Raw genomic sequence first — 25,192 nt, 5'->3', positions numbered from 1 at the left:
TTACATTTTCCAATCTTTGATAGTAATGTTTAAATTATTTTGCTTTACATGATTGCATGGGACACATATACACACACATATAAAATCTTCCTTTTATTTGACTATTGTTAAAGATAGGATCTCTATGAAATAATACTTTTTGCATGAAAAATCTTGGTTATGATATTACTTATTTTATTCGAAGATAATATTTCCATGTATATATAAATGCAATTTTTAATTCATAATAAGTGATCAACTGAAATTGTACATGAAGCCAATATCCTTAGAAAAAAATAGTATCTCAAAGTCTACAAGAAAAATATTTATAATTACTATTTTATTGTGGAAGAAGTTAACAGGTTTTATAATGATAATTCCAGAAACCAGACAGCTTAGCAAAGCTGTATGAAATGGATGATTCAATGGAACGAAGAACATGGCTGGACAAATTAGTTAACTTCATGGAAGAACGAAGAACACCAATTACTAGCTGTCCTACCATCTCCAAGAACCCCCTCGACCTATTTCGGCTATACCTCTACGTGAAGGAGAGGGGGGGCTTCATGGAGGTATGCAAGGTGCAGTGTAGTTCCATCTAGCCCTCGGTGTCTTTACGTAGTTTTTTTAATAATTCTATGTGTTGATATATGTGTGTGTGTGTGTGTGTGGTGTGGTGTGTGTGTGTATATAGGCATTATATATATACAGGGTGAGATACCTAACTAGATCACCTCGAATAAGTTCTAAATTATACGTTGTACAAAAAATTATCTCTAAAAAGGTTACATGGTATCGAGAGGGACATCACGTGGTGTACACGACTTCTTTATAAGTGGAGGCGTTTAGGAGATTTGAAGGTCAGTTTTGCTTTTTAAACGGAATGCGCAATTTTTTTTACGCTAGTTGGAAAACTCATTACTTTCTAAGTGGAAAAGTATTAAACATTGTTTGTCCTAAAGCTAATAATTAACGAGATATTAACGACAGTTTGATCCATATGATTCGCATATCGTCGCGAATTGTCCCCGAAGCAAGCGTGGCACACGCTTCACGAACTCGTTCTTACATATCCTCTACCGTTGTTGGTGATTCACGATACACTTTATTTTTTAAATGTACCCCAGAGAAAATAATCCAATGGTGATAGGTCTGGTGAACGAGGAGGCTATAATTTTTCAACGCAACCTTCTGCGGATCAAACTTTCGTTAATATCTCGTGAATTATTAGCTATAGGACAAACAATGTTTAATACTTTTCTACTTGTAAATTAATGAGCTTTTGAACTGCCGTAAAAAAAATAGGACATTTCATTTTAAAAAACAAAGTTGACCTTCAAATATCCTAAGCATCTCCACTTATAAAGAAGTCGTGTACACCACGTAATGTCTCTCTTGATACCATGTAACCTTTGTAGAAATAATTTTTTGCACAACGCACAATTTGGAAGTTATTCGAGGTGATCAAGTTAGGTGCCTCACCCTGTATACATATTATACACACACCCACGCGCACACCCGCGCGCGCGCGCACACACACACACACACACATATACATATATACATATGTACTATATATACATATGTACTATATATACTATATATACATATAGTTTTCTTTTTCAATATTGTGTACACATACATTTATTAATACATGCCAAAGAAGCATCGGTGGCTTAAAGTCAAAGCCATACGAGTTTCGTCTTGTTTTTTTCTTTTTGGCATTTTAAGATACATCACCAACAGTATTTTTTTTTATATTTTGACATATACGTATAATAATTGTAAACATGCTTTGTTTTTGTGTGCGCTGAATTGTGCATGATTTATATATTACATTTTTTGCTACTAGTGTTTTCTTCCTTTTCTTGTATACTGTCTTGTGAAAGAATATTATCAGCAGAAAGAGAAGCTTAACACGTCTTTTCTTAAAGTAGTCAGTCATTCGACGCGCGTATGGAAAACGCCCTGATCTACAAACCTTGGTGCTATATGGAATTATTCTAATAATCAGCGAAGATAAACTTTTAATATCAATGTAAAAATGGTAATATCTGTTTCGATTTCGTACCTCATGTCTTCATTCGTTTCATTTCAACTCACACACTTGTGCATGATCAGGAATCTCTCGAGGTATTTGTATATAAATGTACTGAAAGAGGGAGAGTGAGAGAGATAAAAAACAAGCGTTTTTTTGGGGGGGGCCAAACTGGTTGATTTGATTTCTTTTAGATTAGCCGCCATGTTTTTTTTTCATGTAATGTTTCCTTTTTATTTTGTTTTCGAGATGCAGATTTTTGTCTGTTTGGATTCTCTGCTAAGAAAAAAAATCGACGAAATTATTTAACAAAATCTGATGAAAGTATTGATGTTAAATTTCTATAGGTGACCAAGAACAAAACGTGGAAAGATATCGCTGGTTTGCTGGGCATCGGTGCGAGTAGTAGCGCTGCGTACACTTTACGAAAACACTATACCAAACACTTGTTGGCGTACGAGTGTCACTTTGATCGTGGAGGCGTAGATCCTCAACCGATCATAAATCAAGTCGAAGCTGGTTCGAAGAAGAAAGCATCAAAGGGAACTGCCTCCGTACCCTCACCAGGTAAGTATTTAAAATATCTCTTTAAGTACAATGCTTTATTGTTAATTCATTAATCAATATACTATGTTCTTAATTATATTTCTAGGATCTTCCAATTCACAAGATTCCTTCCCTGCTGCTGGATCGAGTAATGCTTCCATGGATGGCTATGGAAGTTATCAGAGCAGTTACACTGGTGGTACACCTGGAGGACCTTCGTCAGAGTATACACCTCCTCCTCCAAGACCACCTAGCCAGAGTAGTGCACCTTCTCCTCATCAAGGTAGCGAATATTTTTATTATTTTTAATTTTTTATTGAGTACTATATGGTTACTAAGGCGTAATACAAACAATGTGAAAGGAATTGCGGTTGAGAGAATATGTTCTGGCAGGTGGTTTGAACCAGGGCGGGCAGAATAGCACGAATCCGTTCGACGACGGCGTGGGACGCCTTTTTCGCAAGTCGAACGCAACGCCCCACCCTGGTCCACTACGAGCCACAGGTATTTCTCTCATCCTTTTCTCCTTTCATAACTTGTAAAGATATTTATTTAATTTTTTTTGTATACTTATTTTATAACAATGTTACTTGAAATTTTCGTGTTATCTATATTAAAAATGGATTTGTTTGCATTTTAAGGCATACAACAAGCCAGTTACCAAAACGCAGGTTCCTACCAAAACTATCCTCAGGATCAGTACATCCGGCCCCAAGGAAACACGCTGTCTCAACAGGGGGAATTTAACCAACCTTACTCACCAAGGTCGCATTATTCACCTTACGTACCAGATGTTGACAGGTTAGAAATTACAAAATATTTTTATCCATGTATTTAATAAAAGAATGGAGTGTAATATTATGGAATTGCAGAGGATATCCCGGAGGAAATATGCCGCCGAATAACGCTAGTGGACAAGATATATACAATAGATATAGTAGTAGTCAACAGCCTGCAAGTTACCCGGCGGGAACACCACCTAATGCAAGAAGTAACAGCTATCCATCTGCGCCACAAGCACATCCAGCTACCGTACCACAACAAACGGCTACCAGTCAACCTTCTTCACCTTCTCAGCCTTCTGCTGCTTCATCCTATTCTTGCCCTCAAGATTACTATCGACAGGAACAGGTGACGTTCAATTTTCATCGCGCAGTTTTTGTCCCTTATTTAGTAGTATTAGTTTCCCTTTTTTTTTTATTTTCAATGTTTACAATATGATGGTTAACATTAAAGAGTGGATATGGAGCTCCTGGAGGAACACAGATATACTCAGGTAGTGCAAGTACGAACAAGAATATGCCACCACCACCACCAGGTCCAAATCCACCTAGACGTCACCCAGATTTTGCCAAAGACCAACAGTATCCTCAATATAATCAACAACGACCAGCGTATCCAGGTAAATTCATTTTAATCTACATTTTAATTGATTATTCTAGAATGTCGAATAAATGTCTTATGAAGTATTGTCGATTACAGGATGGCCAAATACAACTAATCAGTACAATAGTAGTAGTGGGAATAGTAGGGTTCAGTATCCATCTCAGCAACCACAATCCCAAACGCAGCAACAACCACCGCAGCCACAACAGCAAACATCGCAGTCTGCCTCCTCTACACCATCGCCAGGGCTTGCTAACAGTCAACAATGGGGCAGTCAACAACCAAATAGAACCACGCCTCAACCAACTTTGAACACTATAGCTCATGCTCCTCCACCATGGGATCATCGTTACTCGAATCAACCGTCCCCTCTTTATCCTGCACCTGGAAATCATCAGGTATATTTTATTTTATAATATTCTTTTAAATCAGTATCTTTCTAAAATATACATTTATTCACCAATTTTCTAGAATCAGCTTGGCATAAATCCAATGATAAGTCAGCAACCTACATCGAAAAGAGAAATGACATTCCCTCCTGATAGTGTGGAAGCAGTGACCCCACTTCTCTATAAACGGCGGAAACTGACACGGGCGGACGTTGCACCAGTAGAAGCTTGGCGTATCATGATGGCGTTACGATCGGGCCTATTAGCCGAAAGCTGTTGGGCTCTTGACGTACTAAATATTTTGTTATTCGATGATTCTTCTGTAAGTGGTCTATTCATCTTCTCTCTTTCATTTACTTTCTCTGTATTCACTCTACGAGTTAATAAAAAAAAAATAAATAAAAACAAGAAAACAGAGAAAATGCGTAAGTACTAAACGATAATGAAACGATTCCTACAGGTAAGTTATTTCGGGTTGGCACACTTGCCCGGGCTGTTGGATGTTCTGCTGGAACATTTCTCACGTTCTTTATCCGATATGTTCGAATCATCGGTGAACGAGGAGGATCGTAACTGGAACCAATCTGCTGATGGTCCTGAGGTGGACCTTGGTGCGGTGACACGTCCCATTGATCCCGAGGATCGAACCAAACTGCTTTCATCATCGAATTACACATTTCTGTCGAGAAGGGGTCGTCCAGTCAAAATAGTGCCGAGGGATGATGATCTATTCGTTCTAGACACGAGAAGATCTTGGGATCATCAAGACTGCGAATCAGAGACCGAACCCTGGCAGGTCGACAGCAACACCACTAAGTATATAGTGACGTGTTTTCAGTCTGAGATTGGATCTGTGCCGTTCGCGCGCCTCCTCAGAGACGAGAAGCCACCTTTGCTTCAGAAAGAGGTGGAGTGTACAGACTCAAAAGACGAAATCAAAACAGATCCCAGTATGCTCGAGACATCAGACTTCTCTCATAAAACCACCGAGCCTGGCGAGAAGTCGAAAGAGACGAATGAGAAGAAGCAGACTCTGGATAAAAAGAAAAAGACGAAGACACTGAGCGATGTTCTGTCGAGGATCAAGAAGGAACCAGTGGAGATGAACGATCTGACGAGGGAATTATTCGAGAAGAAGAATGATGGGTTTAAGAAGGAGTGTGACAGTGAGGCGAAGGTAAATAATAACATGGGCGAGCACTTTGCGGATGTGCAGAAGCCCGCTGAGATGTTGCCCACGCAGAACGGACTGAATGACACGTCGACGAGTGGTAACGTCGATATGGAAAAAACTGAGATCAAGGTGGAAAATGACGAACAAGAATCTTTAACGAAAGATGATAATAAGGAGGGACCAAGATTAAAAATAAGAGATCCTGCGGGTACATTGAAGAGAAGGCGGATAAGCGACTACGAGGATGAGAGTTACTCGAGGGACGAGGCCAGTCTGTACCTGGTCACCGAGACTCAAGACAACCTCGCTCGACGTTGCGTGTGCTTATCAACGATACTAAGGAATCTCACATTTATCCCAGGCAACGAGGCTGAATTCGCCAAGAACGTCACGTTCTTGAGCCTTCTAGGTAAACTTTTGTTGCTGCATCACGAACATCCTGTGAGGACGCAGAAAACGCGCAACTACGATCGCGAGGAGGACGCGGATTTCGCTGACTCTTGCAGCAGCTTGCAGGGGGAGAGCGAATGGTGGTGGGATTTCTTACATCACATCAGAGAAAACGTGCTTGTGATGGCAGCTAATATAGCAGGACACATGGATCTAAGTCAACATCCTGAAGAGATATCCCGGCCTGTATTGGACGGTCTTCTACACTGGGCGGTGTGTCCAGCTGCTCATGGACAAGATCCTTTCCCAACTGTTGGTCCAAATTCGACCCTGTCACCTCAACGACTGGCACTGGAGGCTTTATGCAAGCTTTGCGTGACGGAATGCAACGTGGACTTGGTGGTCGCCACGCCTCCGTACTCGAGGCTCCAGAGACTCTGCTCGGTACTCACCAGGCTACTCTGTCGAAGCGAAGAGCAGGTGTTGCGCGAGTTCGGCGTGAATCTTCTTCACTTCTTGTCCGCGGCGGATAGCGGTGTAGCCCGTACGATTGCTCTGCAAACACCATGCGTGGCGCTACTGGTCGCGTTTATCGAACAAGCGGAATCGAGTGCGCTGGGAGTAGCAAATCAACACGGTTTGGCCGCACTTCGCGATAATCCAGAATCGATGGGTACCAGCCTGGACATGCTGCGACGCGCGGCCGGCACGCTGTTGAACCTGGCTAGGCATCCGGACAACAGAACTCTACTGTTACAGCACGAATCACGGTTATTGAACCTGGTGATGAGCCAGATTCTGGATCAGCAGGTGGCCGCGATCGTTGCTCGTGTTTTGTTCCAGTGTTCCAGGGGCACGTAACTTTGTTTCTTATCGATACGGACGGACGGTATATTCCTTTTTGTTCTTTTTCTCTGATCCGCGGGTGTTAGTTTGTTTTGACCCAATTGTGCAGGAAAGAATGATGATGATAACGATGATTTTTTTCCAATGAGAGACATACATATATGCATATACAGAGAGGGAGAGTGAGGGACAGCTCTAGTAGAAAGAAGCTGCTAATATGCTGCTTCTGCTGCCGCTGCCGCTGTTGCTGCTGCTGCTGCATTTGTGAGAGAGAGAAATTTTAGAAAGGTAGTTAAAAAGGGCGTGAGTGAAAGAGATTATATACTGAGAGAGAGAGAGAGAGAGAGCGAGAGCGAACAGCGATAAGAAAAAAAGAGGTTAGGAAAACGTGGGATATGTTTAGCGTGAATTTTGTTAGAGAAAGGAACAAAGTGTCGATATAATTGTAACGCCATGGCAGCGTGGTTGTAGTTTTATATCGTGTAACAAACAAACAAAAAAAAAATCAGAGAAGTAAAAAAGTTAATTATCGGTGTTAGCGAGTTAAGGTATACTACGACGCCGACGCGCTTAGGACGCGTCGAGTATACCTTTCCTACTTCGTGAATTGGAATAATATCGATAGTGTAAGATATTTCATATAGTTAATGAGGATAAAAAAGCGGGGAAAGAACAGTTAAAAATGGACTAAACTTTGAAACAGTGAGTAGACGAAGCAAAGAAAACGGGGGGAATTTTGTGGAGATATAGACGGGGTGTATTGATAGTGGGAGACGGGGAGGGATTAAAAAAATGAAAACAAAGATGTTGAAAAAATGATGAGAGAAATGAGACAAACGTTTAGCAGCATAATAATATATAGAGAAAAAAGGAAACAAATGAAAATGAAACGAGATATGACGAGATATGAAGCAAAAGAAAATTATTAAAAAAGAAATCTGTTTGACGAACCTAAAAATGGTGCGATGTGGAACGATAATATCGGGTGACGATTATATATATAAATATTAACGATAATATAATGCAAATTTTTATATTTGCATGTTTTGTGCTGTAATTAGCGAGTAATTAAGATATTTTGTAGATAACACACACTTCCATTGAATCTTATTCGAACTGCGCCGCGCCGTGTGTGACGAGTTAACAAAAGAAGAAACAAACAAAATAGCAAACCATGAAAGATGATGCAACGCGGCGCGAACGCCCACGGTGGTCTCCCTTGCAAACAAACAAAAAAAAAAAATAAGAGAAAAGTAGGCCACCGAGAGTCTCGACTTTAGAAGCACAGGCAGAACTAGAACTGAAGAAAGACATTGCTAGAAGAGAGAGCGAGAGAGAGAGAGAGAGAGAGAGAGAGAGAGAGAGAGAGAACGTAATGAGAGTTAATGCATTTGAAAGAACGAACGAAGGCGAGAATGCTGGAAGAGCAAAACAAAAAGAAATTGAAGTGACCGATTGAAAAAATAGCGTAATCTTTTTGCCGACACAGAAAGCGAATGACAGAGGGAGCGAGTGTGAATGAAAGGAAGAAAGAAAGAGGTTGAATGGTGAATAAATGAAAGTATGCATGTGTTTACAAATGAATAATAACAGTGAATGATAAAAAGGCGAAATCGAAACACAAACACAAAAGAACGAGTAATGAGGTTAACAGAAATACAGGTGAAGGAACAAAAACTTAAAACAGAGTTTTCGTCTCTTAAACGCGTGTGAGAATGTCGTGTGTTAAACAGAAGAACGGAAAAAATGCGGATTGCGCGCGAGTTTTTAAACATGAGCGCTTTTCCGATCAACCGTGTGCGTCGAAAGTTTTGAGTGTTGTATAATTGTGGGTAAGAACGAAAACGTATGCCTCAGTTGTATGCACGAAGGATGGGGTACTGGTAGAAAAAGGGGTGGGGAATAGTGTCTGTGAAATAAACAAAATGCTGTTGCGCACGCGCGCACATACACACACACACAAACATACACACACACAAAATGTTATGAGCTTACAAAGAGAGAAAGAGAGAGAAAGATAGATCGAGAGCAAAATAGTAAACGATAGGTCAAGTGGGAAAAAGCTTAACACGCGTGTACATACTTACGACAAGTGTGATCACGCTTGAACGTAAATTATCCGAGAGAAATTTTCGCGAATATTTTTTTTCTTTTTTGGTGAACTTTGTTTTATTTATTATTTTTTTTTTTTATTTCTAATTGGTTCTATTTTTTCTTTGTGATGATACTTCTGGGTAAAGGAGATTATCTACGCAGTTGTGTCTTTATTTTCGGAATAAACATATTTACGAATATGATTGAACGTCGTTTGTGATCATATTTGAACATGTACAACGTAATAAGACAAAGGTTTCGAGAATATCAATTCTAGTCATAATAACGACTAGGAGCAAAAGGAAAGGAAATACACGAAATGGAAGAGGGGTAGAGAAAGGCAGAGAAAAAATGTCGTGGAGAGAGAAAGTATGTTTTTCAATAATATACCGAAAGAAAATATGTAGAGGAGGGTAAAAACCATGGAATTTTCTAATCTGAGCTCTCGATCGTACCATTAAATGATTCCGACAGAATGTATTTATAATCAAGGAAACTTATGCTTTTCAAGGCGCATATGTTATCGTAAACGAGGAAAAGAAACAACTAACAAGTACTATTCCCCCCATTGTCAGCTTTTTGCACATATTTCGACGGTTCTTACATATACATTTATCTAATGTAACGGAAAGAAAGAAAAACGAGAACAAAATCGCTCTAATTTTTAATGTCCTTCTGAAAACGAACGACAATTTTACTAATTCTCGACTTCGTCATTGCACACCTTCCATGCCGGTACTTCCTTTTTCTCATTTCGTAGAAAAATGGATTTCGTGAAACGAAAAGCACGGTGTTTTGGTTCTCATATAAAGGGTGATAAAGAAAAAAACAAAACGATGAAAAATATGATGGAAACGATCAGACCTGACTTTGTTTTGAGGGATAAGTAGGCGAAGAGGATGAAGAAAAAAAAAGAAAATAAGATGAGGTAAATAAGTTAAAAGCAGAACACTTTCCCTAATCCCAGCTTCTCCCTGACCCCAAAGTATCCTACTCTATAGATATCTAAATACGTGTAGTTCTTAAATTATTTACTTTAGTTCGAGTGGAGATGCCTGTAAGTGTAATTTACTAAGACTTTTTGTAAATAAATTATGAAATAAACTAGACGTACTTTATCCAAATGACTATATAATATGTAGATAACGTCTGAACTCTCTGATACATAAAATGATATCGTGATCATTATGGAAACTATAATAAGAGTATTAAAAAAAAAACAAATATGTATATGAATATTTTAAACTCGCGATGCTGGCATAGAGAATTTCTAAACTATACGAAAGTTAAGAATAAGAAAAATAAAACATTGTAACTTGTAGGTGAAATGATATAATGTTGCTTTTAGATATAGGTTTTCAATATAAACACAAGGAAGTATTGCGTTTGTCAGAGAATTTATTGTGCCTGACTATTTTAAATATACAATTATCTTTTTTTTTTATAGTTTGGATTCCAGTTATACAACTTGCTTTGAACATATACTGTTCTCCATGTTCAAGATCAGCGCTATATTTATTTTCTGGCACAGCCACTCCAGAATGTCTGTTGCTTCGCTCTCTAAATACCAATCCACCATGGGTGACAGAGTGTCTTCATTCTACAGGTAAGATAAATTCAATGTTTTATCGTTTTTAAATAGGAAGAAACTGTCGATTTACATGTATTAAAATTAGTACCTTGTTCACATGTAGGATTAGTTTATTGTTAACTACTGTTGGAGGTAAAAGTAACTGATGTGTTTCCAAAGTCCATTTTACATTTAAAGATCCCCATGTACAACCTTTCTCGATGAAATACAATCGCCTATGAAAAAATATATAAAAATTCCATACTTTAAGAGTATAAAAATTATTTTTCTTTTACACTCACTGCAGTGAAACAAGAGCTATATGTTTTCCATCATTTGAGAGGGTACTATGGGCCCAATACGTGTCTGTTTCAATACCAGGGTTCTTATTTATCATATTTAGAAGATGCATCCCTTTTGCCTTATGCATAGAAAATATTTCAACTCCCTAGTAAAAACATTTTGTAATTGTAATATTTTCATTCATAGAAAATTTTTTGAAGATATTGCGTTTTACCTTATACGGATTGACATAGCGTGGTAAGCGTATCCGAGATATGAACTTATGACCTATTTCCTGTGCCCTGAAACGCACAATTTGAATGTAAATGCATTCAATCGTGAAACCTTATATCTTTTATAAAAAGTACCTTTTTATAATATCTGCTATTACTTTTGAATAAGCTTTTAGAGAGGAACTTTCTGTGTTAAAAAATATTGACGTTTTCTTTCCCAAGGTTTTGAAGAAATATTTCAACTCTTCTTGCTGAATACCTACGAATTTTAACGTACAGTTAAAGTTCTTCTATTTCAAATGAAATACACTTTGTACTCACTACTTATAAACGCAGTTACTAAGCTACACGTTTCTAGTTCAATCTCTGTAGAAAAGGAGGTATGAATTGAAAGGTTCAAGGGAGGCACATCCTTATTTTGAAAACACGGTTCCCTCGTCTAGAAGAAAAATTTTATTTGTCAATTGATTAAAACATTTATTTGTTTGTCTCATATACCTTATGTTGTACTGTACGAGGTTCAGTGTCAAAATTACAAGCTGATGTCTGTGTAGAATCTAGAGTAGCGTACCCCAGTTGACACGCTACCTCGTAGCTTAGTTTTTCTGCTATTTCGTCTCCATACAGAATCAACTGTAAAGATAATAGTAATTCTTCAGTTGAAGAAATCATCAATAAATATCATTCGATTCACACTCACTGTATTAGATTCATAGAAATTCTCTCCTGGAGATTTAAAGTTATAGCCACATTGATTTCCTAAAACTGTGGTTGAACGAATTAAAACGTGAAATTGTTGCATGGTTTGGGTCACATAAGATCGTGATAGATCCAATAGAAACTCGTCATTGTCAATCGTAATAAAATTTCTTTGATAGCAAGGAAGTCTAAAAAAAACATATATAAATTAGTAAAAAGTGGATATATTAATTATTAATAGGTGTTAAGTATTTTCATACCTAAACTCAGCGTGCTTTTCAGATGCTCCCTTTTCAGAATATTCAAAAATAAATCGAATAATATTCTTGTAATCTGATATATCACTAATATTATAAATATTAGGTCTTTCTGTATCAGCCAATAATATTAAGCGTATTAGGATTGGAGAAATATACATATTCTCTATTACATTCTTCCTTTTAATAGTTGTATTCTGTAATTTATGCATTATGACGAATTATAACATGTTAACATATAATAAATAATAGAGTGAAAGATGTACATACGTTATTAGTTTTGCTAGAAGGTAAAATATGGATACTGGAAACATCTTTTCTTAATTTTGCTGCAATGGAATATTTAGTTTCTGGTTTCTTTGGGATTAAATCGATTAAAGAGAGGAGGAAGCCTTCTTGTAAGTTCAAGTCAAATTCCCTAACTATGACACAAATACCCCTGTAAAATATGCATCATTAGGACTTTTAGATAACAATATACATTAAAGTAATTATTACGTACTTGTAAATATCGTAATGTAACTTTCTTTGTTTTAAACATGTAAATTCTACACAGTGTTTTAATTTACGATTTCCTGCGTAATTAATGATACTCTTTTGCAAGTTCGAGTACAAAATTACAGGGAACGTAGTGTTACAAATTTGATTATCCACCTGAAATGATAAATTAATACTTAATAATGCAATTAAACAAAATGAATTTCATAATTATACCTGTATTCTATGGATGTAACCTTGCAAATAAGTCAATGACAAAGACTTCCTGCAATGCAACCAAATTCCCGGGGAATAAGTTCTTTTTAATTTTCCAAAAAATGGTTTGGTCATGTGCATTTTTACAAGATCAACCTGAAAATCACTTTTTATGTATTTAATATACTAAATAATAAATATTAAAAAAAGAATGAACGTACTTCAATAAAATTTTCTAACTGTGCTTTTTTACAAGAATTTACATATTTGCTCTCTATCCAAGCACTCAACTCTAACGATAAACTTTTCCACTTTTTGTCAAAATAAAGTTCCCAGTGTGCTGCAGAATCTGTTATGTTAGCATACACCAGCTCCTTTAGAATTTCACTTGATTTTGTTACCTATGATCACGTATTAAATAAATTACAAAACTATTTGTGTCTCTTCACTTTAACATATTGCAATACTATGATGTACTCACAATACTGACTCCAATACCAGCGAAAGAAAGGAATATTTCCCTTTTACTGGGTTCAGGATCAATAATGCTCTTTGCTTTCAAAAACACCATTTCTTGTTGAGTGAACAGCAGGATCCGTTGATTACCCTCCATGTAACTCACCCAATAAACAATCGTTTTGTCTATCTGTGCATTTTTCAACATGGACGACTTCACGTCGTCGTCATAATTATTCTCGCTACTGGTACTACCAGATTTGTTTTCCAACCACGTTGATTTACTGTTCTGAGATTTAATTGAAGAATTAGTCAATAATCCGCCATTGCATTTTTCGACGATCATGAGTGGTACAATCTCTTGACCATATCCATCCTTAAATGAATAAAAATTAATATACTTTATATTTCTTTTTACTATTTTACAAACTATATCTTTTACCTTTTCAAATCTCGCATTGTACCCGATTTTTTTATTATTATATACATTCCAAACGAGTTCTCTAGATTTTGTGGGATCATCCCACGTGTATAAGAGACTTTGGAATGGATTTATTAGGGCCACTTGGCCTAAATTGCATTGACTGATTTTTAAAAATAAATCATCGCAAAAATTATCTATCCTAACAGGTATATCACCTGCTGTATATTTTTGAAATGTAACGTAATATGGGGAATTAGTACCACCCTTGATTTCCACAGTTATGGCTGACTGTAAATCATAATAATATTATACGGTTATATCGAAATAAATTTTTTCTTCAAAACTATGAAATCACTTACGCCATTATCCATTCTCAGTACCGTCTTCCCCGCGTGTGTAATACTAAAATGTTGAGATACCAATTGACTATTCCTCCACTTTATTCTCATCTTCATCGATTCTGTGACTGGCCAAAACGGCATGCTCTGTCCAGGAAGAAGATCATTCCACAGATCAGCTTGATCATTTTCTTCCATGAATCTCAGACTTTTCTTCGTTTTGTTACCAACATAGAAATAGGGGTGAAATGTTATGATCTTCGTGAAGTTAGGCGAGAGACGAGAACTTTCGATCTCCGTTAAAATTCTGTACTTTCTTCCTCGTTCTATGTCCTTGCATACGATCGAAGACATGGAAGTGATTCCTTCCAACCCAAATAGTAAAGACCATTCAGACTGATGTGCTCTTAGTCTAACCGAGCTTTTTTTGTTATTCTTCTGAGAGTATACCATTAATTCTTCTTCTGGTATTTCATTAATTACATGAGAATGACATTCCTGAGGATATTATTAAGTTAGAAGTATGTGTATATTAAAAACTGTATTCTTCAAGTAATATAATCACCTGAATAAACAAAGGTAATCCAGATTTATTTATCATCCAATATTGAGACTGAATAATAATGTGCCAACTTGTCATTTTACACAATTCTATGCATAGCAAAAATGGTTTTGTCGAGTCTGATTCACTGTCTGCATTCATCACGACAAATTTCCTTTCCAAATTTGTGTTCAGTTTTGCAGTACCAGACCAATATGCACCCAGATAACTTTGAATCTGAAAAAGGATTTTAAACAACTTCGATATATCTATACTTCGATATATCGATATGTGCGTACCTTAAAGACAAACTGGATGTCGTTGTTACAGTTTAAGGAATGCATGTTTATTCTTTCCCCAGGCTCAATTTTCACATCGTAATTAATAGCAGGTATATGAACGTCTATGACGAATGGTAGCTGATTGTTGAAAATAAGAGGGGAATGAATGCTTATCATATAATTTGGAACTTGGCAACTTGATCTTGTAGTCACTGGAATTTCATTACAAGAGACTTTGACACAGAATACAGAATAATTCTCATCTTCTTTCATTTTGCAACAGATGTCCTTGATCACGTTCATTGTTATGCTCATTTCTTTCCAATAAATTCCTTCTTCACTAACTTGGTATTTTCTGTAACAGAATTTCCTCTTGTAATCAAGTTAATTATATTATTTTTTTCTACTTACTCTAAATACGCAGGCAATATATATATAGGGAAGTGATAAGCTATGTATAAAGGAACACTATAAGTAGAATCAGGCTCGATAATTGTCATTCTGATGTTGTCATCAAAAGGATTTGTAGGTTCCCCGATGCACGTGAATTCCAGTTTGTCTAATAATGATTTCTTATAATAAAGGCCCAATGCGTATGAAGTTTCATTTCGAAACTGAAATACAAATTCGTGAAAAATACAATTAGAATAAAAAGAAATTGTAAATTAAACACCTTACCTGTAAAGGTGAACGTACTGTAATTGTACGGTGTAAGTAATTGTTGATAGTAGCTTCTATGATTAAATGATAACGAACATCATGCCTGATAGGTCGTAGTGGAATCAGATTACACCCTTGTCTCTTAGGACAATACACTAATACATCTTCGAATCCTATAGATATAATAAAAAAATAAAAATACTTCTTTGATGATATATACAGGGTATCCAATTTTAATCTATAAATGCAAATTACCCGCTGTATGAAAAATAGTTCTGAGATCAATTGAATGGTTTTCGAGGGGAACATAATTTTTACAAAAATTATTGATTAATTTTGTCTCATTGCCCTCCTCTATCATTTTATAAAAAACAATGCCCACTGTTAATTCAAAAAATGTAGGTACAGATATGTGTACTAGTACCATATCCACAACCACTTTGCAATATTGAAACTAAAGTATCTCCTAAACTAACGGTTTTTTGACATAAATACCTTACTACTTTTTTATAGGAAATAAAGAGTTGCATCAATTAATGCATTAAAAATTATATGAAGAAAAATTAATTACACTAGATTGTTTCCCTTGAAACCATTCAATTGCTTTCCATTATTCATACAGTGGATAGTTTACAAGTAATTCGCATTTATTGATTAAAATTAGACATCCTGTATGTTTGCATATAAGAGTACCTTTAAAAACCACATGCAACACTTCGCCTGTGATTGTCCTATATATACTGATTGAAGAGTCTTCTTCAAATATTTCCTCCATTGGCATTGAATGATTCTGTAAATTTGTATCAGGGTCCACAAAGTCCATTTCATTATCAATCACTTGTGAGCTGGCCAGATCCAAATGGGTTTCCAATTCTGGACTGCTAGGAACGCTTACTGGTGGACTAATGTCATGGTAGTCCTGACTTGCTATTACACGTGTAATATTCTTGTTATTCTCCTGGTAATGAATAAAAGAGACATAAAAATAAATTCTTTATGAAGTAGTGTATTTATTGGTAGTATACTAACATCTGAACTAAGAAGTTCTATTCGACTCTCATGACCAATATCATTCTGAAGATTCAATTTTTTCATGTTGGTTGGTACTATTGGTATTCCATTGGTAACTTGTTGAAACGCGTTCATGATTAGATCTACTATAGTGATTAGGTTTGGTGTAATAACAATATTGAGTTTATCTTCTGCGGATACGATGATGTAAACCGCTATATCGTTTGATTTTATGGATTCACGACCTAGTGGTCCAACTGTGATCAGAAATTTATTGTAAAAGTAGAATAAGAAGTAATTTCAATTAGAAGATATTGTAATAAATCCTTACAAGAGTCTATGTTGCATTCAGGTGTCAATTCTAACCCTTCATCTTCATTTGTGCTCGAGTCGTCACTATCACTGTCTTCGTCTCCGCTACTGTTACTATTAAATAAATAGTTGGAAGTTCTTGCCAATTTTTTCTGTCCCTCTTCGTCGTCTGTGTCGGAGTCTTCTTCATACGTTGAATATAATTCTGTCTCTAAAATAATAACGTTCATTCACTTCATCTATATTATTCATTTTCAAAGTAATAAATCAGATTGAAAGTACCATTTAATTTTGACACAGTCAGATGATCAGGAGTAATGAAAACCATATCCGTAATATCTTGATCAAAGCTTCTGAGACTTTTCTTCTTGGCTTTTAATACATCTGGTTTTATGTGCTGATACGAATTAGTCCAATTTGAGTTCACCATGAAAGCTTCACCATGACGCATCTGTGTATACATAATTAAAAGAATGAGATATCAAAATTTATTGTAATCAATATCAGGAGACTTACTTTTATTATTAATTCCCATGGTCTGTAAGTTGTGTCATCTTCCGAACACAGATCGATTAGAGGCTCCCAATTTTTGCAATCTGCATTATAACAGAATGCATGAAGCTTTATGTTTGACTCAAGATTGAAATTATTGAACCAATCATTAATGCTGGCTGTAATTAAACTCTCTATTTTTATGACAGGGAGTCTTTCCATTGAATATTCTATTTCCAACATTAAACAGAGTTCTAATGGTTTCAGATTATAAGTTACAACTCTATCGTTACATTCATCAATTAAATGTGAGTCATCTGTAAAACATAATCCATAAAAATCATTTCAATTATAAAGGAATTCATTTTTATAAGCAATACTTACCATCGTCTAACTTTTTATATGGTACGTTCAAAATTTTTTTTGGTGTCCACAAATTAATGTGCATATTAAGATTTTGATTCATAGATCTGTCTTCCAGCTTTACATTAATACTATCTACAAAACTTGTAGCTTCATTTAGTATCTAAACATATGTACATATATGTATTTAATTATCTAACATTTGAAAATGCTTTATCAAACTATTAAAATGATGTTGATACTTGCATTAATAAATGTATGTATAATTTCTGCAGAGAAGTGAACATCAATTTTATTCACAGCTATAGTATAATTGATATTAAATTCCGGTGCTTCCTCTTTTCGACAAATTTCTATGTCACATGGACAGAGTAGCCAGTAAGGGGTATGATGCGAATAATTCCCTTGTTTCTTCGATTTTGCACGCACATCTGTGAGCGTGCAAACTATCGATGATGAACAGCTGTGCCTGCTACTCTCGATTGATACCTCAGCTTGTAGTATAATCACGTGAGCATTGTTTGCTTTTAAATCACCAAAGAGTAAGATCTCTGGTTTGTGTATCCTCACAGACACAGAAGCATCTAAATTGCATAAAATATGAATGTTCAGGTAATTGATAAATAATTAAGTGTTAACGTTGGTACACAATTAAAATAGAATATGTTTCTTCAATAACGAATGAAAGCAATTAAACCACAGTAAATGTGCATAAATACCTGGCTCTTCTTTAAAATATTGTGCGTACTTTAATTTCTTTCTTTCCGCAGTGGTTATATCCCTGCTCTTGATTTAAAACGCATATGTGTTCAATTTAAGAATAACATGCTTAACTAATAAATGGAATAATTTTGATCAAATGAATGGAATCACTTACTGTTGCTGAATTGTTGTTCTCGTATCCATGATTAATGATTCCTTCTTCGATCTGCTCTCCTGGAAAGGAATCCATGATATATCGAGTGAGGTGCATTACAAATGGCACAGACAAGTTCAATCTAACTTCTTGAATAAGTGCATCAAAACACGTCTCTCCAGCTGGTGCACAAGTGTACGTGATATCAACGATAGGAGACATTGAAATAGATATACAGGATTCGGGCTGTATTTGTCTCGCTGGAGATTGAATTATTCTTTAATGAAAGTGAAAATATTAATATTGAGAATCAAGGTAACTGTAATAAATCGTTTATAGTAAAAATACAAACTTTGTTATAGTTTTAGAAAACTTTCGAGTATCTTGCAGGACACAGCTTTGAAGAGACAATTTCATCTTCATGCTTCTATCGCTGTAGAATGCGTACGTATTGATTATCTCCCCAAATGTTAGTTTACATAGACCATGATTCAGATCACGAACTGGTGAGCTTAAAACCTGAAGCACAATAAATATGAAAATTAATTATTCAACTTCTTAATTAAAAGAGAATTAAATTGGTGAAGTACCTCTTCTGAATCTAAGAACAAATTTAACTGCAATCCCTCTAGACTCAACTTTGTATTAATTTCACAAACAGAATTTTCATTGTGCATAAGGAAATCTTCCAACTTTTTCACCATAACGTCTTCCTGACTGACTTTCTTCAACTGATCCTCCATTGCTGAGTCTGCTTCGTTACTGCATATGTCTTTGAATAATATAATCTTTGAGATATTATCCTTCCACACTAGTATACTAGACTTCAAATCTCTTTGACTCAAATTGATGTTCACATAATCCATGGAACCTTGTATATTGAACAAGCCGTACGTTTGGAATTCCATCGCACTGCGATACTCTGTCTTTCTTTTGATATCGAAATGAATATGTATGGGTTCGATGATTGGTTCCTAAAAATTAGAAATTAAATTTTAAATATACTCAAATACATTTCTTTTAAATACTAATTCTTACTTGAATTTCCAAATCACGACTAAGTGTCATAATTGCTCTGGATACGGTCATGTTGTTCAATTTTACCAGAATGTTATCGATTATCAACTGGTTAGTATCACTACCGGGCATTTTAACATTTTGAATAGATTGATCGATGACTTTTTTGAAGAAATTTTCAACTGATAACACGCCTGTGTTCAATACCAAAAGACTGGGTACATCTTTTCGTTGAGGAAGGAGAAATATAGGGCCTTGAATGTCAACAAAGATGTGCAACTTCGTCGCACTCTTTTTATATTCCTGGACACCATTCATGAGTTTGTTGATCAAATAATTTTTAAAACGCGAACAATACGTAGAGGGGAACGGTGTTAAAAAATACTGTGGAAATAAGTGAAAATTTTAATATTGTTCATAAAGTAGTAATGGTAAATGAACGTTAAATTTGTACCTTTAAATTATACAATATTTTACAAATAAGCACACAACTAATCCTCCCTATGAATAGCTTAAATGTTCCATCTGACATCACGTCGTCCTGCTTAGTATCAATGTCTGAGCACGTGTATAATCTTGGCATGTGTCTTACATATTTCAAGTCAAGAACCTTATCGTCTTCCGTGGTTAACAGCTTGTAACGAAAGCGTGTAACTATAATTAATAATACATTTGTGATAGTTAAAAACTTACCTTTGAGTATAGAGTATCTTCGTTTAAATCTTCGACCAATAAATGTCTGAGATGTGCTCGTAATACCATTCTTTCATTAGCATTGTAAATGCAATCATTCTCCAGGCCTAGAACTTGTATTTCCATCAGATCCAAGTCTTTGTCACAAAATCTTATGACAAGGGCGCTGAGACGAGCAGAATAATTCAGCTTAATGGCACCTAGAAAGAACAAAGTACATAAAAATCACATTAACCCTATGTTACTAAGAGCAACTACAATCACCCAACCTAAAACAGTTTTAATAAATATTAAAACAGCAACCAAGCAAGCAAAATTTTATTGACGGTAATTGCCTTCATGTATTTAACATGTTATCATTAGAAAAACTGCAATAATTAATTACTGTAAATTGCATTTAAAAACTTTAAAAGAATATAAGAAAATTTAATTTCTCAATATCCATCCATCCATCCATCCATACACACACACACACACACACACACACAGAGTTTTGTTTGAGCTTATTCTCAAAGTATCTGCCACATGCATAATATTTTTATTATACTGTACCAGGAGGTATAGGTGGATCATTTTCTTTCGATTTCCACTGCATAATACTGTAACATGTATTGCCAATGAAGTTGAAAAGAGTATTGCCTTCGAAAATGCTGAAAAGATTGCTTATTATTGCTCATATATTTTTTAATTAAATAATAATACTAGTACTACTTACTTAACTAAACTGTACCAATATTCTTGTATCTTCAATAATGCTGGTCTATGAAGATTTATATTAATGTTTAATATATTTATAACGAAAGACCTTTCGATACTCTTGAAATGGGATTTAAAGTCTGGACAATTAGATTTAACCTAGAAAGATCCATGTATAGAAAGAATGATTAAACGAGAATAAATCTTGATTCTTTCACGAAGTACCTTACGAAATGATACAACAAGAACTTCATGAGGTTCTTCTGTGGATATCAATTCCAAATATGACCCGGTTACACCTGCATTTGTTTTATCCACTAAAAGAATAGATCCTATGCCAAATTGAATGGCTGGTCCATACTCCATTATTGCAGTCTCAAGATATAAAGCATGCAATCTTAAATTTAAGTAAGGCTCTTCTCTGCCATGATGTATAATTCCCAAGTGAACTGATAGCTAAATATTTAAAAGTATAATTAGGAATAAATAAGATACACTGTGAATTTATTTAATGAATGAACAAAAAAATTAATATGTATAATACCTCTCCAATGGCAAATCTCAACAGGAAGTTAATATGATTACAAGGAGACACGTTATCATCGAATCCAGATAAGCTTATGGTCTTTGATAGTAACTCTAAATCTTCTTCGCTGACCTCAGAAGACACAACACTCCTTTTACATAAAATAAATGAATTTCAGATGCAGTTTATTTATAACAGATAAAAGGCACCTAAACAAAATGTATGTTGTACATTAGTATTTAGTCTTACTTCGTTACCTATCGAGTTTTTGTACATGATTCGTCAGAAATTCCTTAGTAACATGCATGAACTTATTTTGTATCTTTTCAACCGACGACAGACATATACTACGTTGCACGTTTTTAAGTTCCTTTATAGAATTAAAAATCTGGTTCGATCCATTTTTGAAAATGTATCGCTTTAAACCACCCTCGTATTTGTCCACGTTTCGTTGATAAACCAACATCAATAAATTCAGGAAATGAACGATCAGTCGTATCTTATTCTCTGTTAAATTGAACTTTATACTTGAAATAGAAACGTTCACTTTGGTTCTAAAAAAAAAATATACAGTAGTAATGAATCTAGTTTTATATTATCAGATAATATGTACCTTGGTAACTGATGATATTCGGGTTTTATGCTATACGAAATAGTCGTGTTTGCTTGTATTTTTGATATAAAATGGTATTCGGAATCCTTCTTTTTTCGTGCTGATCTCCAATCGTCTCCTGTGGTGAGATTAAAAATGTATTTAATGTATTCATGAAAAATCCAAAGAGTATATGAAGAAAAAAAGGTAAAAACCTGAGTGACAACATAATATTTGTGCCCCAGAAAATACAACATGTATCCTATCGTAAAGTAATTCTTCCAATTCCATGAGTGTCGCATCTTCGAGTTGTAGATTGGTAGCCTGAAGTTCGTTAGACAAACTCATATTACCACAATCCACAACAAGAATGTGTCCGCCTCTAAAATCCCTTTGTGTTACTTCCAAATTCTAATAAGCCTTAAGAATTGATTAGTGTATTGTACGCACTTTTGTATCGATCCGTGTTCAGGAAACACGATGTACGGCCCTTTGATTTCCACTTGGAAGCTAAGTCGAAGTGTTTGGGATACGATATTATCAATCAGAACAAAAACATTTCTTTTTATATATTCATATAGTGTATATGCCCATAGAATTTTCGCTTGAATATTCGAATCATTAAGTTTGAAAAATTTAATAATTTCTATCATGGCATGCTAAAATATAAGAAAATATAATTTTTATTTTTGCAAGTAATGTTGCTAAATATATGAATACATTTTGTAATATTATTACGTGATAATAAGTCACTTCAACAGCTTCCAACTTTATAGACACATCAAAAGTTGGATCTACATTCTCTCCGTTCTTTTCGAAATCAATTGCCAGAAAATTAGTCGATACGTTCCCTGTAAGGACATTGTCGACGGTAATCAGGGGCACTAGATCACCTTCCGCGGAAAGACCTTCGATCACGAAACTTTCAGCTCGAGTGGACACTTTGAAAGCGGACAATACAGGTCGTACTTCAACACTGGTTAAAAATTGAGTTACAGTTAGAACAAGAACCTCTCTGTCATTGTTTAAAAGGCTCAAACAACAATTTGCCAGAGTAAAATTGAATTTATAATCTGAAATAAAGTATAAAAAATCGTTATTTACACATTCATTTAGATTACGTAATTGCATAAGTATTTGAAATTGTACCAATTGGTTGTGGTAACTTTTCCAGTTTGATCTTTTTTCCTTTTCCATTATTAATACTATGTTGGTGTATTTTTCTAGTTTGTTGTCCTTGCGCACCATTATTTTGTACTCCTTGAGTTTGATTTTCCATAATTTTTTGCATCGAATCGTTTTGATGTTTTTCCTCGGTAGTTTTATTTTTCAATTCCTGTCTGGCATGTTCTCTAGCAACAACTATGTTCAAAATTGTCAAACAATCTTCATACTTCTGCAAATCTAATTTCAATTCGGTATCGTTCGGTCGAAGCAAGCTTTGCAAGCATGCCTCTTTGTACTTTCTGTAATTTTTTCTGTGCTCAGTAATTCTTGCCCAAGTATAGGGTCTTACATTATAATCTAGAACCGAATTGTAAGCATAGTTCCACCAAGCTGATGGACTTGTCTTTATGATTTGGTTCGGACGATATTTTATATAGGATCTGAAACAACATTTTAATACAGTAATAAATTAAATAAAAAAAGAAAGATAAGTAAAATGCATACTTGTTGATAATTGTACGTGACAATGAATCACAAAGATAGCAGAAAGTAATATATTGCACTTCAGAAATTTGCATTGCCACATCATGAAGAACAATATCAACCAACATACGAGATGTTTGTGCCTCATTTCCTTTATGTATGATTACTTTTATTTTTGCAGTGAATGGTTTTAGTACTGTAACACTATACTGTTAATTTTTTTGATTACATTTAAATGCCAAATTATGTGATACTTAAACTTACAAAATTGAAACTCCTTATTCCTCATACCAAAAGTCTGCAGGGCTCTGTACATTGTATTTTTCCATTCTAAAAAACTGGATACATCCCATTCACAGCTGTTACTTGTAAGGGCAGATTCTGTATCATGATCCATATATACGCTCAGAGATTCTGCTCTTACTAATTGATAAATTGTGCTCAAATTGCCTGCACTAACACCAGGTTTCCATTTGCTAAAAATATTATAGTTTGATAAAAAAAGAAGTATATACTGTTAAGGAAGAAGTAAATATAAGAATACTTACCTATTTGTAGTCATTACTGATATACTTTGAATACAGATACCACAAGCACATAAAGATCCATTTAGTTTCTCTTCATATCTAATATGTACATTATTTATAGTAATTTGGAAGTTTTTTGTCACAGATGCCAGCAAATTATCAAATAATTCTAAAATCAATTACACACATTAAAAAATTGTTTTCAGCACTTGTTAAATTTACAAATTACCTGCTTTAGATACTTCATCTTGTTTTAATTCCTCTAATATCTTTCTCTTCTCTGCCCGTATCAACTTTTTTTGTACTTCTGCATCATAAGGGCCATAAGTAGCAGGTACAGCCACTATGTAAATGTCCTTAAAAAAAGGAATGAAGTATTTTAACTATTGACATTAAATAATTTTGTCAATATTATAAGTAAAAGACAATCCTTTACCTCCATACAAAGAATAATTGGTTGAGAAAATAATCCAGACCATGGTATTTTTAAAATAATCTTCCCTATCAATCCAACTTGTACCCTAATAGGCAGACCAAGTTGATACTATAAACAAAAAGAGTGTTACTTCACTTTATGTATACAATTATTTAATCATATGTGAAAATAATGTTTCATATGAAAGAAAAATTCGGTTACCAAAGCTTCAGGTTTCAATTTAAGATCGGTGAGACACGTATCACCGGAAAAGATACCAACGTTAAACTGTTCCGTATCCAAATCTTCGACATATTTCCCCAGAAGACGATTCAGGAACGCCGCTATGGCACCTTCGAACATTGTTCTGCATTTAACTAAATCTGTTATATTGTTTACCTAATGCATTCGGTGCAAGACGGTTCCCTAGCATGGGTTCTTCTCATAACCTTAAGAAATTCGTAAACTAAATTCCGTCATGCGCGAAACTCCAGGATTTTATTGATCCCGTTTTCTCTCACTTCGGAATTTCCGTTCCAGCAACGGTTGAACGTTACGCCAGCTGTCTCCGCCTACTCAAAAGTTTCGTATCGAACCTACTACCCTTTCGTCAATTAACCTTAGAAATTTCCGTATCTTTTAACACGTCTCCAAAAATTAAAAAAAAATAAGTAAACGAAAACGTTAAAAAAAATAATCTTTGAAAATGAAATTATTCGGAACGCAAAAGTTTACAAATAAATTGTACCGTTGTATTTAATAAAAG

The 25,192-nt window shown here is 35.0% G+C and overlaps 2 protein-coding genes across 2 annotated transcripts in view; one reads left to right on the top strand and one right to left on the bottom strand.

Annotated features, from left to right (window-relative positions):
* The window catches only part of LOC108575254 (trithorax group protein osa), a 15,588-nt gene extending 7,447 nt beyond the window's left edge, over positions 1-8,141 (top strand). Inside the window, 10 exon segments of the mRNA XM_017938000.1 lie at positions 363-560; positions 2,365-2,584; positions 2,670-2,846; positions 2,957-3,067; positions 3,205-3,364; positions 3,436-3,694; positions 3,800-3,965; positions 4,046-4,347; positions 4,421-4,660; positions 4,799-8,141. Of these exon segments, the coding sequence (XP_017793489.1) occupies positions 363-560; positions 2,365-2,584; positions 2,670-2,846; positions 2,957-3,067; positions 3,205-3,364; positions 3,436-3,694; positions 3,800-3,965; positions 4,046-4,347; positions 4,421-4,660; positions 4,799-6,763 (3,798 nt within the window). The 3' untranslated portion in view covers positions 6,764-8,141.
* Positions 8,142-10,293: 2,152 nt separating this feature from the next.
* On the bottom strand, positions 10,294-24,789 carry LOC108575152 (vacuolar protein sorting-associated protein 13A-like). The gene is made up of 50 exons (XM_017937876.1): positions 24,649-24,789; positions 24,448-24,555; positions 24,241-24,367; positions 24,033-24,180; positions 23,749-23,960; positions 23,506-23,680; positions 22,984-23,441; positions 22,573-22,907; positions 22,285-22,493; positions 22,050-22,216; positions 21,856-21,973; positions 21,500-21,796; positions 21,261-21,393; positions 20,942-21,172; positions 20,736-20,875; positions 20,573-20,670; positions 20,021-20,220; positions 19,782-19,961; positions 19,349-19,711; positions 18,901-19,284; positions 18,663-18,829; positions 18,332-18,587; positions 18,174-18,240; positions 17,701-18,038; positions 17,476-17,617; positions 17,116-17,408; positions 16,882-17,050; positions 16,619-16,810; positions 16,306-16,544; positions 15,954-16,234; positions 15,295-15,496; positions 15,028-15,230; positions 14,635-14,971; positions 14,360-14,572; positions 13,816-14,292; positions 13,475-13,744; positions 13,058-13,408; positions 12,798-12,977; positions 12,598-12,732; positions 12,386-12,537; positions 12,154-12,322; positions 11,887-12,080; positions 11,628-11,814; positions 11,426-11,560; positions 11,249-11,366; positions 11,063-11,186; positions 10,930-10,996; positions 10,715-10,860; positions 10,522-10,648; positions 10,294-10,442 (listed from the first exon to the last, which is right to left on the bottom strand). The coding sequence occupies exons 1-50, from the start codon at positions 24,787-24,789 to the stop codon at positions 10,302-10,304; spliced, it is 10,296 nt and encodes a 3,431-aa protein (XP_017793365.1). The 3' UTR covers positions 10,294-10,301.
* Positions 24,790-25,192: the final 403 nt, after the last annotated feature.

The sequence above is a fragment of the Habropoda laboriosa genome, unplaced genomic scaffold (assembly GCF_001263275.1).
Source record: "Habropoda laboriosa isolate 0110345459 unplaced genomic scaffold, ASM126327v1 scaffold207, whole genome shotgun sequence".
In the NCBI taxonomy this organism is placed as follows: domain Eukaryota; kingdom Metazoa; phylum Arthropoda; class Insecta; order Hymenoptera; family Apidae; genus Habropoda; species Habropoda laboriosa.
Note: the sequence above shows the minus strand (reverse complement) of the source record. Positions and strands in the feature narration are given on the sequence as shown.